Consider the following 14596-nt stretch of genomic DNA (forward strand, 5'->3'; position numbering starts at 1 on the left):
TTTTAATTTCTAAACAAACAAATTAAAAATAATAAATATACATAAAATATGTATATATATAAATACATTTTGAGGGACAATTTTGTCATTTCAAGTCTAAAAAATCAGCTAGGGGGGATTTTGCCTTTGACTAAATTTCACAGGGGGGTTTTTGCTAGTTTATTTATCACAGGGGGGTTTTCGCTATTTCAAGATAACACAGGGGTAGTATTTGCAGTTTACTCATCTTTCTTCTGATAGCCTAATTTCAGAAAAGCATGCTACTGCTTTTCCCCTTCCCTTTGTTTCTCTTTACTAAAATCACCAATTACATTGGATCCCTTCTACTTTTTATTCATTGGCTACAATTTTTATCTTCAAGAATTAAAAGCTACTCAGATAGTGGATAAGCTGAAGATATATACATATATATATATATATAGTAAAAATACAAATTGTAATTTCTTTATGTACTTATTATTTTTATAAGCAATTTTTAAATTTAAGTTCACAAATATTAATGGAAAGCAACAACTTTTTCTATCATTTGACCTCCTGAAGTGTTGTACAGAGAGAAAAAATTGTTGGATATTTCCATAGAAAGCATATAATGATGACTCCAAGGATAACAGATACAGCTGGGGGCATCTTATTACAGGGCATCAAATATTTTGAACTTATTTTTTTCCAAAAGTAATGTCTGTTCCAGCAATACATCACTTGTATGCAATACCATTTTTGGAACACTAATTTGTACTTGTAAAAATACTACCCATACTCCCACTATACACTCTAGTTTCAGCAACAATACATAGGGGACTGTCAATTATTTGGCTGAAACCAAGTGTTTAACAAAATTCACATGATTCTTAATTTGCAAGTAAAAATGCTACCAAATCTGCGATTTTTCGCCAGAACATAAATCGGATATAACAATGTTCATCTATAACGTGCGTATGTAATAGAATAAAAGTATCCAAGAAATCTGATTATTGACAAACAATGAGATCAAACCAACTATTTTCCAGACATAACGAGCAATAAACACAGCAGAGTGTCCAATTGAAAGTTAAAAAAAACTGATCAATTCTTTTGAAACAATAGCATAATGGCTTTTTATAGTCTACAAAAAGCACTTAAGAAAACTTGTTTATTATGGCAAAAGATTATTTGGTTTCAAAAGAGATATTACCCAGAGGCAGTCTTCTTCTGCTGAAAGACGACTGCAAAAATGGGTACACCGACACCAATGCTGAAGGCAGTAAGGACGGCAAGAGACATTGTTAGTTTCTGGTACTTCATCCTGTCCAAGTTGTACATGTGCTTTGCGTGAAGGTAGTACGGTTCGTCGTGACCATGTCCTCCCATTTGCTTCACGCTAGTCGAGTGAATTCCCCTGTTCGCTGTAATAGAAACATTTCACAGCTTCGTAAGTCGAATTATATGATACCCCGATTAGTAGTCAGTTTGGATAATTTTTCCATATTTTTTTCCTCTTAGGCCTTGTTTGGTTTGTACTATCGGAAAATGAACTCCTATCTTGGCTTATTGGAGAGATTGTGCATTAGACCTCATCTAATCTAATTATACAATTGGATTCTCGTCGTAAGATTGGGTAATCTTATCTTGGGAACCAAACACGGCCTTAATATAATGGAACTACTATTACAAGTACATATTTGGAGTTGAATCTTTTAACCCTTACATGTCAAGATGATTGCTGATCTAAGTGAAGTTCAACTGACAAGATGTGTGCTGATCTAAGTGAAGTTTAACTGACAAGATGATTGCTGATCTAAGTGAAGTTCAACTCACAAGATGTGTGCTGATCTAAGTGAAGTTTAACTGATTGTCTCAACACCATTTAGTTAGTATATAATTAACACAGTTTAGATCCTCGATGTTCATACACAAATTGCAAGATAATAGTTCGAAGAGATCACAATTAGATCATTCACATTTATATATTCTACAAATCAAAAATCATTTCCATAAAAACTACACCAGTGCAGCATTTATATTCAATTTAACCAGCCTAGTCAAGATAGTTAAACAAATCGAGATATATCCGCATACCATATATTTCTTTTTCAGTAATAGTTTTTACATAACAAGAAGACAAGAGAATTTAGTTCATTCACTATACTGATGTATTCCCAGTATCTATTTCTCTCTGGACTATCTCAATCACGGCAGATCTAAGTTGTTTACAATGGAAAGCATATGCGCATGATATACCAGAACGACAATCCTAACTAGCAATGCATACGATGGAAAATAGAAGTGTTCCTCTGAAGTATTCCATATTATCTCGATTTTATGTTTCTTGGAAATTGATATCCTAAACAATGAGATGAAACAATTCAAGGTCAAACACTAATGTTCGATAAAGAACAGTTCCTGCATATGATTGTACCAAACATGGTATTGTGTAAATGTGAACGTAATAAGATAGACGAAAAAACAAGATAACTATTTGAATACTACATCTTCTTTTTTATCATTTTGTAACTTTCAACTATCCACAAAATCCTTTTTTAATATGTCTATGCATGGGATCGTAATCAAAGATCTTGTTGAAACATAAGAAATTATGAGATGAAACCAACAATTAGCTTCATAAAAAAAAACTCATGACAATCCATGAGACGTCGAAGGTTCAAAATCAGATTTCACCAGGCAACTGACTCATTCCATCTATATCGAGTACAAGCAAGACTCGAGCACAGAAAAAATCCTAAAGAGCACAAAGCCTGAGTGACAACAATCATATGCATGAATGAAACTTCATGGGCTTATTTGCTTGTTTCCATTCACTTTACTGTTTTCAAACCAAATGAAAAAAGAAAAAAAACAAAGAAAGTAAACGTTCGGATATAACCACAAAATTGATAAAACCATATTAAATCAATCTTTTCAGACCATTAATGTGCACAGAGATACACAGTTCTTGGTAAAACAGAATGTTCACATACATCAGCCACAATCTGTGTCGCATATCATATACAGCGAAAATTATAAATATGACCTCCTTTACCCTTTTTCCTACACAACAAAATTGGATTCAGCCAAATTGACATTTTCAACATTCAGAAAAGCAACTGCCGATTATGCAGAGAAGACGAATAAAATGCCAGAAAATCAAGGTCAACCATTCAATTCATCCAAACAATGAAAATAAAAGAGATGGATCAATTGCGACCTAAGCTAAATCAATTGCGACCGAAGCTAAATCAATTGCACCCCAAGCTAAAAAAGTAATCAACGACGTCAATTACTAACATGTAATCCTCCACACATTTCTACATTTCTACGCACGAATATTCAAAAATATTACTCGTAAACATAAAATTGTGAAGCATAACAAACAAATCAATCAAACAGATCTGTATAAATATTACCAGCTGAAAACAGAAGCTACGAAATAAGAAAATCAATGGAGACCTAAGCTAAATCAATGGCGACAAGAGCTAAATCAATAGCGACCTAAGATAAAAAGCTAATCAGCGACGTCAATTACTAAAATGTAATCCTTCACACGTTCTACATTTCTCCGCACGAATTTCAAAAATATTACTCGTAAACATAAAATTATGAAGAATAACAAGCAAATCAATCAAACAGATCTGTATAAATATTACCAGCTGAAAACAGAATCTGCGAAAAAAAGAAAATCACAATATATAGAGAGAGAAGGCAGACCTGATTTGGAAACAATCGATGGGGAAGCATTTAGTAGCTTGGAAGCGCATGATCTGAGGCCGTTGTTCATCGCCATTTCACTACACGGGAAACAGAAGCTGCAGAGGAAAGTATCGGAATATCGCAAATGGATGAAAATTGAAAATGGAGGAGCAATAGAAATCTGGAAAACGAGGGTTTGCTTACTACCCCTATTCCTTGGGCGACTGATTCAGAAACCGCATGCGCATTGCACGTGCCATAACTAGCTGGGTTTGATGTTCGTCTTCTTTACTGGGCCTGTTTACTCAAACTTTCTGTTGAATACATAAAAATAATGGGCCCGTATACTTTTACAAAATAGGCTCAATTAAATTCAAGAAATTAAACAAATTGCAATTCCTTTCTTTCTCCCCCAACTTCAAAAATTGCGCTTCTCACGCATTTTACCGCTCTTTCTCTCTCTTGAAGGGCTTCTTCTCACTCATCTCCCTCCCCCAAAAAAACCCCAAATTGGAAGCTGGAACCACTAAATTAATGTAGTCGTCGTGAGTATCGATTAATTTACGACGTCGTTTTGTATAAAAATTTCCAACCTTCACGGAAGACTATTTTATGGCTTCCACTTCCACTCATCATCTGCACATCGTAGACGACGACGATGTAAGTTCAATTCGTCAATTGATAATTCCATGTCTTGCCATTTTACCACAATTCATTCAAATGGGCTTTTTTTTTTTTTCTGTCTATTTCAATTTTTTTTTGGTGTATTAGGAATTTGATTGGGAAGCAGCTGTGCAAGAAATTGATGTGGCATGCCAGGCAACTAATACTGAAAAACCCACCTCCGTTTCTAATTTTAACTGTGGTTCAGAAATTAATTCGAACCCTGTTCCAGAAGTGCAGAAAAAAAGAAAATTTGATTCTAATTTTAGTTCAGTCTCTTCAACTAGGCAATCCACATTAGATAGATTTGTCGGGTTTTCATCTAGTTATTCTAAAAAATCCGTGGAAAAGGTGGAATTTTCAAATGGGTTTTCCGGAAATACGAGTAATGACGATAGTATTGGTCATAAGAATGTTGTTGGGTGTGAAGATACTGAGATGCTTGATGAATTTGTTAAGATTGATGTTGAGGCTGCCAAGACCTGGATATATCCAGGTTAGTTTCTTCGCCGAAAAGTTTTCATTTTCTTTTTGTATGTGTTGATTTTTTTAATTTTGGCATGTTCAATTCTGAGGTTTTGAACTTGTGAGATTCACTATTCTCTGTTTATGGCAGTGAATATCCCACGTCGTGATTATCAATTCTCTATCACGAGGACCGCACTATTTTCGAATACTCTAGTAGTATTGCCAACGGGACTTGGAAAAACTCTTATTGCGGCCGTTGTCATGTATAACTATTTCAGATGGTTTCCTCAAGGTAATGCGATCATATACTGCTTCAGACTCTGTTTTCTCTTTTTTCGTTGGCTACATGACGGCTAAACAGTAGAAAATTATGTGTCCTTGCATATGTTTATGTTGTCCTGAACTCAGTACATTTAGACGAATAATTTGAAAACGAAACAGGACTTGTCAGGCTAAAAAAATGAATTCAACGGTGAAAAGTGAAGTGATAAACGTACATTGTTGAGCTCAATATATTCATGGAAACATAACTGTGACAGATCGTTAATTAGAATTTTGCAGGATGAGCAGTTAAATCATGTATACGATGACCACGGTGTTGATTTTCTTTTTTATTTGTTAAAAATATTATGTTCGAAACCTTTTTTTAAGCAATATTGACAATACTATTTTCTTCATCTTTGGTAGGAAAAATTGTTTTTGCTGCTCCATCTCGACCACTCGTAATGCAACAAATAGAAGCTTGCCACAAAATTGTCGGAATTCCACAAGTAACGCAACGATTACAGTTTTCTTGGACTTGCATTTGCTTATGTTTCATGTTGGGGAATTTGCATAACTTGAGAAATTTGTCATTTAACTTATTGCAGGAGTACACAATTGATCTAACAGGCCAGACTAGTCCTACGAAAAGAGCAGAGTTTTGGAAAAGCAGACGAGTTTTTTTTGTTACTCCACAAGTTTTGGAAAAGGATATACATTCTGGTTTGTTTTCCAATTTGTTCTGATGCCTTATTCCAGTCAAAATACGTATTCTGAAATTTAAGCCTTGATACACGTGGCAAAAATAGAAGTCATCTGATGTATGATCCATTTTTCTGATTACACTCTCCGGTTTGACATTTCCTTTTGTCCTTTGGTTATGTTGAATATTGTTTTCTAATAAGAACAGCCATGCTTTTAGAAGGAAAATTTAACTAGATTTGCCTAGATCTTAGTAGTTTATTTATTTGAGTTTATGTTGTAGGCTCATGTTTGGTGAAGCATCTGGTCTGCTTGGTGATCGACGAGGCACATCGAGCTATGGGAAACTTTGCTTACTGTGGTGTAGTCCGTGAGGTTTGTCATTTCATTCTGAGAAATATTTTCCTATTTATCCTTTTTACAGAAGTTCAATGCATTGCCATTGGAATTTTCGAGAAATTTGATTACACGAGCTCTAAGATTACTAGTAAAACTTCGGAAATCGTAAGCTTAGCAATATTTTGTTAGAGTAGTAAGGGGATGGATTTAGATATTTGAACAATTTTGGAGCTATATGTAAGAGAAGTACATAGATGAGTGAAATTTCTAGCCCCATTGTTTAGATTCCATGATCACTATTACATTTACTTCAAATATTAAGTTGACACTGCCTCTATGATTTTGTAGTTGATGGATACTCCTGTTCAACTGAGAATATTAGCACTGACAGCAACACCAGGAGGTAAGTACTCTGCAAAATCACCAAAAAGATTTGGCATATAGTTGATTTTGATATTCTTACTTCTTTCCCAAAATGATTTTTTACTGGTTGCAACTCAGCTAAACAGCAGACAATTCAGCATGTAATCAACAATCTTCAAATATCTACACTTGAATATCGAGATGAAAGTGACCCCGATGTACTTCGTTATGTGCACGAAAGAAAGATAGAACTGATTGAGGTAGTAATAACTTTGTTTAATTGCTTAATTCTACTCCATGAAATACGTATGAGAATAACCGAATTCTGTTAGGTTGCGATGGGTGATGAAGCAGTTGAAATAAATAATCTGCTGTTGAAAGTAATACACCCATTGGTTGGCCGTCTTCGTGCATTTGGACTCCTTCAGAACAGAGATATTCAGACAGTATGTTCCAAGTTTGAGATGCAGTATTATTTGTTCATGTACTTAGTTTATTTTGTAGTTTTTTCCGCCTAGATTTGTCGGTTGTAATTTATGAACATGTATTTGTAATTTACAGATGAGCCCGCACGATTTCCTGATTTCAAGGGATAGATTTCGCCAAGAGCCGCCTCAAGACCTTCCTCATATAAAGTATGGAGAAATTGAAGGTTATTTTGGAGTTCTTATAACATTGTACCACATCAGGAAATTGCTTTCAAGCCATGGAATAAGACCAGCATTTGAGATGCTCGATGAGAAAATTAAACAAGGGTACGCAAGGTTCATTATAATTTCTTCCATTTTTTATTCAAGAATAGATGAGTACCAAAGTTTCTATTTTTCGAGAATCTTTATTTGCGGATATTCCTGCACTTATACACAATCGAATATTGTTTTCGCAGGTGTTTCGCACGGCATATGAGTAGAAATGAAGATTTTTTGAAAGCAAAACTTTTAATGCAGCAAACTCTTTCCCATGGTGCCCCCAGTCCCAAATTGGCAAAAATGCTGGAAGTACTGATTGGCCATTTCAGTATGTAACACGAGACTATTACTTTCTGTCTGTCATTTTTTCAAATACGATGAACTTAATTCTGCATGGAAGCTTTTGTTGTTAGTTGCTGTCTTTTCCATTTCACTATTTGGATTTACATGACGAAGAAAAATACAGTCCAATTTACATTCGTAAGTTCTGGTGCAGAATTGAAAGATCCACAACACTCCAGAGTCATCATTTTTTCAAATTTTAGAGGTAGTGTCAGGTAAAGTTGGTTTTTTGTCTCATCAAAGTATCGTACATATTTTTCTGATACTAGAAATATAAGCAAAATGATTGCTAACAGTAAATAATTGAATATCAGGGACATACTTAATGCACTGACAGATATTGGGGATATTGTTAAAGCTACTGAGTTCATTGGACAAAGCGCAGGTTCATTGCTCTACTCTCCTTATCCAGTATTCTATTAAATTTGTGACAATGGTTGATAGTCCTTTATCGACTTTTGTTGGTATCCTATGCAGGAAAAACCTTAAAAGGACAATCACAGAAAATTCAACAAGCAGTTTTACAGGTAATTATTTCTCGATTTGTCATCTCCACCATCCTCGGTGGTTTTATTTGACTTGTCTCTGTAGAAATTTCGGACAGGTGGGTACAATGTCATTGTTGCAACATCAATCGGTGAAGAAGGTCTAGATATCATGGAAGTTGATCTTGTTATATGCTTCGATGCTAATGTCTCACCTTTGAGAATGATTCAGCGAATGGGAAGGACTGGAAGAAAGCATGAAGGACGAGTTGATATCCTTACGTTCATATCTTGCTTCTTAAATCTTATATATAATTGATAGATACTGAATCATGACTTGTAATCATTTCCGAAGCAGCATTTTCCTTAGTAAGCTTACTAGTTTTAGCATGCGAAGGGTCGGAGATGAAGGGTTATACACGAAAGCTAGCAAGTAGCAAAACTGTTACGAAACACATGAGAAATGGTGGGATGAATAGCTTTAACTTCCATCCCAGCCCAAGAATGGTATTATTTTTCTGCATACAATCTCTTGATTTTCTCACGAAAGCAGAAAAGTAAGAAGTTTGTCACTATATCCTTTGCATACGGTTTGCAGGTTCCCCATCTTTTCAAACCAGAGGTGCAATTTCTCGAGATGTCAATTAAAGAATTTGTTCCTCGTGGGAATAAAGTGAAAGATAATGTCCCTGTCTCGGTGCCCGGATACAAGACCGAATTAAACGATTCCGAGACTGGTTTACTTGCCAAGTATTTTAAGTCTACGAGTGATACTTGGATACCATCTCTTACAGTCTTTCCTCACTTCCAGGCATTTCCTTCCCCTGTAAACAAAGTGTTACATTCATCTAGAACAGGGTTCCTAATAGATACGATGCAATATTTGCAAGGGCTAACATTTGACGATGACAGCAAAACCTTTTCGGCAGAGGTTTGTAAGCTGTTGTTGGACTTGTTTTACACTCCATTTTCTATCCTTTTGTTGTGATTAATTTGATTCGTTATCTTGATTCAGCATGAAGATATTTCAGAACCTTGCGTCGGAGTTGAAGAAGTGGAGCCTCATGAAGAAATAATAGAAGGTAACGGCTTGAAAACAGGGCGGGCCTTTACATTCTCGGTGATTTATCGTTGTTCAGTATTTTTCTAATTCAGCTCGTTTAATATGTCTAGATTCAGAGAATTTTGGTCCTGCTGAAGAGAAATTGGAAACAGAAGTACCGGAAACTGAAATAGAATTCAAGAAGTTTGCTAAGGGTATAGACTTTGAGGACTTCGACAAACAAAAACCGTGCCTACATGCTCCTCTATTTGGTTCGGAATTTGTATCGATTGATGATGTTGGAAATGTCCAGATCTCATCCTTACCGGAACTGCCGCTGCAATTTAATGCTAAATGCACGATCGATGACAATATGGTTCCCGAATATCTTTTGGTGCCCGATTCAGAAGATCATGAAGAGGACACTATGCATGATGCTAACGGTAAATATGAGGATGAGGAAATTCTCAACACCCCAATTTCCAGCAGAATGCCAAAAGAAAAGGAATCGAGCAATGATAGTATAGATTGTGAGCTTAGCCCAAGACTGACTAATTTCATCGAAAGTGGAGTTGTTCCAGAATCTCCTATACATAGTTCTGGTTTGTATTTTCGTACACTTTCTTTCGTCATACCATTTGTATACATGTATCAATATCAATGTTTATATCTGCAATCATATATGTACAGGACCATGGAATGGCGGCAGAGGTAGTTTCGCAGTTCCTGCTCTCATTTCCTCCCCGAATTTGGAGACTGAATTCTCAGTGAAGTCCTTGGATCTTGAAGAGAAGCCACTATCAGTTTCGAAAGAAATGCAAACTCCTAAACTATCGAACTCGAGCAACAGCAAAGACTGGCTTTTCGATTCTGGAGTAAGGCCTGAAACAGTTGAGCAGCAATGTAAGTTCAGAAGGTTGCGCAAGCTTGGGGATGTCAAAAGGAATATTCCTTCAGAATCCAGAGAACGAACTGGGCCTAGCAGAAAACTTGGAACTTTTAGAGGGACCCACGACCGTAGACCTACTAAGCTTGTTAAAGGTAAACTAATTTGGTTTCGTGTACATTCAAAACTTGAAGTGGTATCATCTGAGAATTATGTTTCTTCTGCATCGCTAACTTTCTTTGTGTACTCTCTCTCTCTCTCTCTCTCTCTCTCGTTCTTGTGTCATTCAGGTGAGAAGAAACGAGCAAATGATGCTGTACTCTATATCGATGAGGAAGCAGAGTAAGTTCATTATCAGAGATTGTCAATGCTCACGTACTTGTTTCGTTTTCTCCGAAGTTTTCAAATGATAATCGATATTGTCCTGTTTAGGGTCTCACCTGAAGTTATGGCATCTGATGATGAGGAGGATGAACCGGAAAACAGTTCTTACGAAGACAGCTTTATAGATGATGGTACAAATACTGCAGCAACTAGTACACAAGCCTGTGACAGTAGAACCGATATGATGGCAATTTACAGGTTTTTCACTGTCTTTGTTGATATTTCTTCGATTATTCGGTCTTTTTTGACATTACATTACGTTTGATTTTGGCAGGAGATCATTGCTCAGTCAATCTCCATTTCAAAGATTTCCCAACTTCGACACAAAGTCTAGTCCCGACTCTGTGGTTCAAAGTAGCAGAATCGATGAAAGTGGGAGTTCATCAGGAACAAAAAACGACAATGCGAAAACTCGTGGCTGCTTTGACTCAACTGCTATGAATTCTCAATTTACATTGGATAGTCGTAAAAGAAAGTTGAGCTTTCACCAAACAGCTCAATCAGTACCGGTAGTTAATTTAAACAAGGAGTTCTTGATGATCGCTGAAGCTGCGTGCGAAAAATCGTGCATGCAGAGACAAGAAGAACGAACTGAGGAAAACATAGATGTATTCGAAGACGACCAATTCTACGAAGGGATAGATCTTGATGCAATTGAAGAAGAAGCTGCAAAACTACTCAGGCAGAAAACAGAGTGTTTAACTCTGAAAACATCAACTTTACCCGAGCCTATTGAGCAGAATCTTGCAATTTTGGGCTCTCCCTCCTTTGATCTTGGATTTTGATTCTTTCGGTTCATGGAATAAGTGGAAGTATTACAGTTCATTAATGTAGAATGTTAGGGTGCAAATATATTTATTGAGACCAGAAAGTTGTAGTGATGATGTAAATAGAACGGAGAGGAATTTTGTATATGAAAACGCACTCTTGTGCAGTTTTGGTTTCGTTTTATGATCAAAGCGTGGCTAGTAGGTCTTCGTTACGGCCTCCTTTTGGCTGTTTAATATGTTTATGCTAATTCTTTAGACCGTTCTTACTGATCGAAGAAAAAAAAAACGAATTTCATTTTCATTTCAACAAATAATTTCAGGAACATCAAGACATTTGAACAATACATCACTTATTACACAAGTTTATTACAAATGGAATTTCACAAAGTCCTTTGGATTAATATATATATATATATATATATATATATATATATATATATATATATATATATATATATATATATATAAAACTACATTTACACACCAACATATTTTCTATCTTCCACCACCCAATGTTGGCACAACCATCTGATCTCGAATGCTATCATATCCAACAGTAGTGTAATTACCATCACCACCGCCATTGACAACAAATTCATTCAACCGATCACGAAGCAAAGATTCCGTCTCTTCTCCATCTTCCCCTTTCCGAGCCCACGCGTGCTTTCCGCCGAGCCTCAAACCTTCCAACTCCATAGCCACCTCCGTCATACTAGGCCTATCTTCACCTCTCACATACAAGCACCCTTTCGCAAGCTTCGCAACTTCCATTATTTGCTCCCTACTTTTCTCGTCTCCCATAATACTATCATCAACAACTTCTATTATTCGATCTTGCTTCAGCATCGAAAGAAAAAAGTAGGACAAATTCTTCTCCTCCTCCGGTTTGTCAAAGCATATCGCCCCCCTACCGGTTAGTAGCTCCAATAGTACAACTCCGAAACTATAAACATCGCTTTTTTCGGTCAATTGATTTGTCTGCATGTATTCGGGATCAAGATAACCGAAAGTTCCTTGCACCATAGTAGAAAGCTGAGTGTGGTCCATGGGAACCAATCTCGAAGCTCCAAAATCAGCCACTTTAGCTGTGAAAGTGTGATCTAAGAGAATATTGTCTGATTTCACATCTCTATGTATGATCGGTGTAGAAGCCGAAGAGTGTAGGTACGAAAGCACACCGGCAGTCTCTGCAGCTATTCTTAAACGAGTCTCCCAATTAAGATAACATGCCTTTTCTCGATTGTGCAGGTGTAAAGAAAGTGTGCCATTGTCGACGAATTCGTAAACAAGAAGAGGTACTTCGGTTTCGAAGCAACAACCAAGTAGCCTGACCACATTCCTGTGGTTGACTTGAGAAAGAATAAGTACCTCGTTTATGAATTGCTCGGTTTGGTCGGGATCGACTCTTTTCGACCTTTTTATAGCGACTACAGTGTTGTCTGATAGTAGACCTTTGTACACTGTGCCGAAGCCACCTTGGCCGATGATCATGTCCTTACTGAAGTCGTTCGTTGCCTTTTGCAGCTCGGCTGAAGAGAAGATCTTCACCATGTCTTGCGATCTTTCTCGTGTAGCTAGTTTTTCGAGTAACATGAAGCCACCATTTTGAAGGAAGTGCTCTTCCTTTCTTCTGTTGGATTTCCTTCTTTTGAGCTCCAAGTACAACAAACAAGCAGTCAACAGAAGAATTATCACACCTAGCGCAATACCTGTTCAAGAAATCGAAAAACAACAAAAAACCCGAAAAAGACTAAGTCTTCGTTTGGCTCCTAAGATAATTGAAAAATCCAATAATTAATTAGATATTTAATTAATAATTAATTAGTAATTAACCTGCAACAAGTTTTATCGTAAGCGATTCGCCACGACGGCAATCATCTCCATCTTTATGGTACCCTTTGGGGCAAAGGCAGTGAAAACTGCCTTCTGTATTCTCACAGCCATGTTTGCACTTGCTTGCACTTGCATCTTCACATTCATTTATATCTGCCATTAATTATTAAACAACAATTAATTAATTCATTAATTATTAGCTTCATATTAATTAATCACATATATATATATATATATATATATATATATATATATATATATATATATATATATATATATATATATATATATATATATCCAATTAAGCAAAAAATGATAAAAACCATGCTTACCAACACAGCCATTGCTAAGATAAGGGTTTCCATGGTAACCGTCGAGGCAGCGACACCTGTACCCATAGCCATCTTCAGGTTTGTAGCATGCAGAATTAGGGCTTACGCAAGCATAGCTGGTTTTGTTGGTCAGCGCCTCCTCGCACGTGCCGTTTCCGATGGCCCAGTCGACCACAAGAGGAAGCTTCTCGAAGTTTCTTAGGTTTGTGAGGCTGTCACGTGAGAATTTGAAAGCGGATTCCTCGACGAGGAAAGCGTGGCCGCAGTTGTTGAAATCGGAGACGTTTATGTAGTTCCCGAAACTCCCCAATTCCATAACTACCCTCCACACATCCTCCGGTATCGAAGTCTGGCAGCAGCCGGAGCCCGTACAGGAGCCTTCCTCCAGATCGTCGAGGGACTCGCACTTGGCGATGCAGCCGGTGGTGTACTTCCGGTTCAGGCGGTTGCCGGAGACGTAGCCGTACGAATCGCAGCCGACGACGGTGAACTTGTTGACGTTGTTGTTGACCGTGAGGTGTATGGGGAGTTCTATGTACGGGCGGTTGCTGAAAACTCCGGTGCCGCTCCGGTCGTAGCAGTCGTGCGCTAAGAACTGGAGGACTTTGATTTGACCGTCTAGGGTTATGTTTGTGATCTGAATTTTGCTTTCTCCGAGGAACAATTTGTGGGGGCGGAGGGTTGTGTTGCAGGTGACGTGGAAACTTTTGTGTTGGTAGCAGTTCTCCGTCGTCCCGAATGGGTATGGGATGGCTACGCCGCCGCAACTGTCGGCGCAATTCGGCTTTGCTATGCGGTCGCCGGGATTCTGGGCGGAGATGATGATGGTGATGGGCAGAATCAATGCCAGAGTGTGCAGCAAATTATCAAACCGCCGCCGCCCCATAATATTTTAATTTCGGATGTTAATTAATTTTTTTTTTTTGGTTATTATAATTTATTTTATGACAAGTTAAAACAAGTTTATTTATATAACCACATACACTTATACAAAATTAGTGTGAATATTACGAGGACGAAGACAAAGACGAAGCACTGTGAATATTATATATGATGAAGAAGAAGTGTGAATAAACACGGTAATTTGATGGTTACATAGTCTTCAGTTCGTCGTTCGGGAAATTAGACGCTACACTTGACTATTTTAAAATACGTGTATTTGAACACCTACTATATTTTCTATCTTCCATTATTTTCTGTAAACATATTTTATACACATCTACAATATATATATATATACACTTGTGTTCTACTTCTGTCCATTCTTGACTTAAAAATAAGTCTAGTTTTTGTTTTTTATAAGCAAATAAATAAATAAATAAAAATAAAAAATAAAAATAAAATCCTAGTTGCGACGATAGCATCATGGAAAGC

The 14596-nt window shown here is 36.9% G+C and overlaps 3 protein-coding genes across 3 annotated transcripts; 1 reads left to right on the forward strand and 2 right to left on the reverse strand.

Annotated features, from left to right (window-relative positions):
* Positions 1–866: 866 nt before the first annotated feature.
* Positions 867–3889, reverse strand: LOC105974441 (TonB-dependent heme receptor A). Its single transcript, XM_012999546.2, has 2 exons — positions 3682–3889; positions 867–1382 (listed from the first exon to the last, which is right to left on the reverse strand). Exons 1-2 carry the CDS (start codon positions 3755–3757, stop codon positions 1168–1170), a joined length of 291 nt encoding a protein of 96 aa, XP_012855000.1. The 5' UTR covers positions 3758–3889; the 3' UTR covers positions 867–1167.
* Positions 3890–4069: 180 nt separating this feature from the next.
* FANCM (DEAD/DEAH box RNA helicase family protein) lies at positions 4070–11238 on the forward strand. The gene is made up of 23 exons (XM_088815918.1): positions 4070–4323; positions 4435–4822; positions 4943–5086; positions 5482–5564; positions 5664–5778; positions 6041–6132; positions 6445–6499; positions 6598–6719; positions 6792–6905; positions 7021–7214; positions 7346–7476; positions 7645–7705; positions 7805–7875; positions 7968–8017; positions 8082–8247; positions 8355–8482; positions 8574–8906; positions 8991–9057; positions 9149–9619; positions 9708–10058; positions 10194–10245; positions 10336–10485; positions 10562–11238. Exons 1-23 carry the CDS (start codon positions 4276–4278, stop codon positions 11070–11072), a joined length of 3897 nt encoding a protein of 1298 aa, XP_088672044.1. The 5' UTR covers positions 4070–4275; the 3' UTR covers positions 11073–11238.
* Positions 11239–11517: 279 nt separating this feature from the next.
* Positions 11518–14349, reverse strand: LOC105974193 (wall-associated receptor kinase 2-like). Its single transcript, XM_088815921.1, has 3 exons — positions 13223–14349; positions 12891–13043; positions 11518–12766 (listed from the first exon to the last, which is right to left on the reverse strand). The coding sequence occupies exons 1-3, from the start codon at positions 14106–14108 to the stop codon at positions 11553–11555; spliced, it is 2253 nt and encodes a 750-aa protein (XP_088672047.1). The 5' UTR covers positions 14109–14349; the 3' UTR covers positions 11518–11552.
* Positions 14350–14596: the final 247 nt, after the last annotated feature.

This window comes from Erythranthe guttata, chromosome 3 (assembly GCF_056151865.1).
Source record: "Erythranthe guttata isolate IM_541 chromosome 3, IM_541, whole genome shotgun sequence".
In the NCBI taxonomy this organism is placed as follows: Eukaryota; Viridiplantae; Streptophyta; class Magnoliopsida; order Lamiales; family Phrymaceae; genus Erythranthe; species Erythranthe guttata.

Coding starts and splice junctions, on each gene's coding strand:
- LOC105974441 (XM_012999546.2), bottom strand. CDS start 3,757: ATGGCGATGAACAACGGCCTCAGATCATGCGCTTCCAAGCTACTAAAT. Junction 1,383..3,681: donor ATCGATTGTTTCCAAATCAG/GTCTGCCTTCTC, acceptor TTTCTATTACAG/CGAACAGGGGAATTCACTCG.
- FANCM (XM_088815918.1), top strand. CDS start 4,276: ATGGCTTCCACTTCCACTCATCATCTGCACATCGTAGACGACGACGAT. Junction 7,706..7,804: donor AATTTTAGAGGTAGTGTCAG/GTAAAGTTGGTT, acceptor ATTGAATATCAG/GGACATACTTAATGCACTGA. Junction 7,876..7,967: donor GTTCATTGGACAAAGCGCAG/GTTCATTGCTCT, acceptor TATCCTATGCAG/GAAAAACCTTAAAAGGACAA.
- LOC105974193 (XM_088815921.1), bottom strand. CDS start 14,108: ATGGGGCGGCGGCGGTTTGATAATTTGCTGCACACTCTGGCATTGATT. Junction 13,044..13,222: donor TCTTAGCAATGGCTGTGTTG/GTAAGCATGGTT, acceptor AATTAATGGCAG/ATATAAATGAATGTGAAGAT. Junction 12,767..12,890: donor TACGATAAAACTTGTTGCAG/GTTAATTACTAA, acceptor TTTCTTGAACAG/GTATTGCGCTAGGTGTGATA.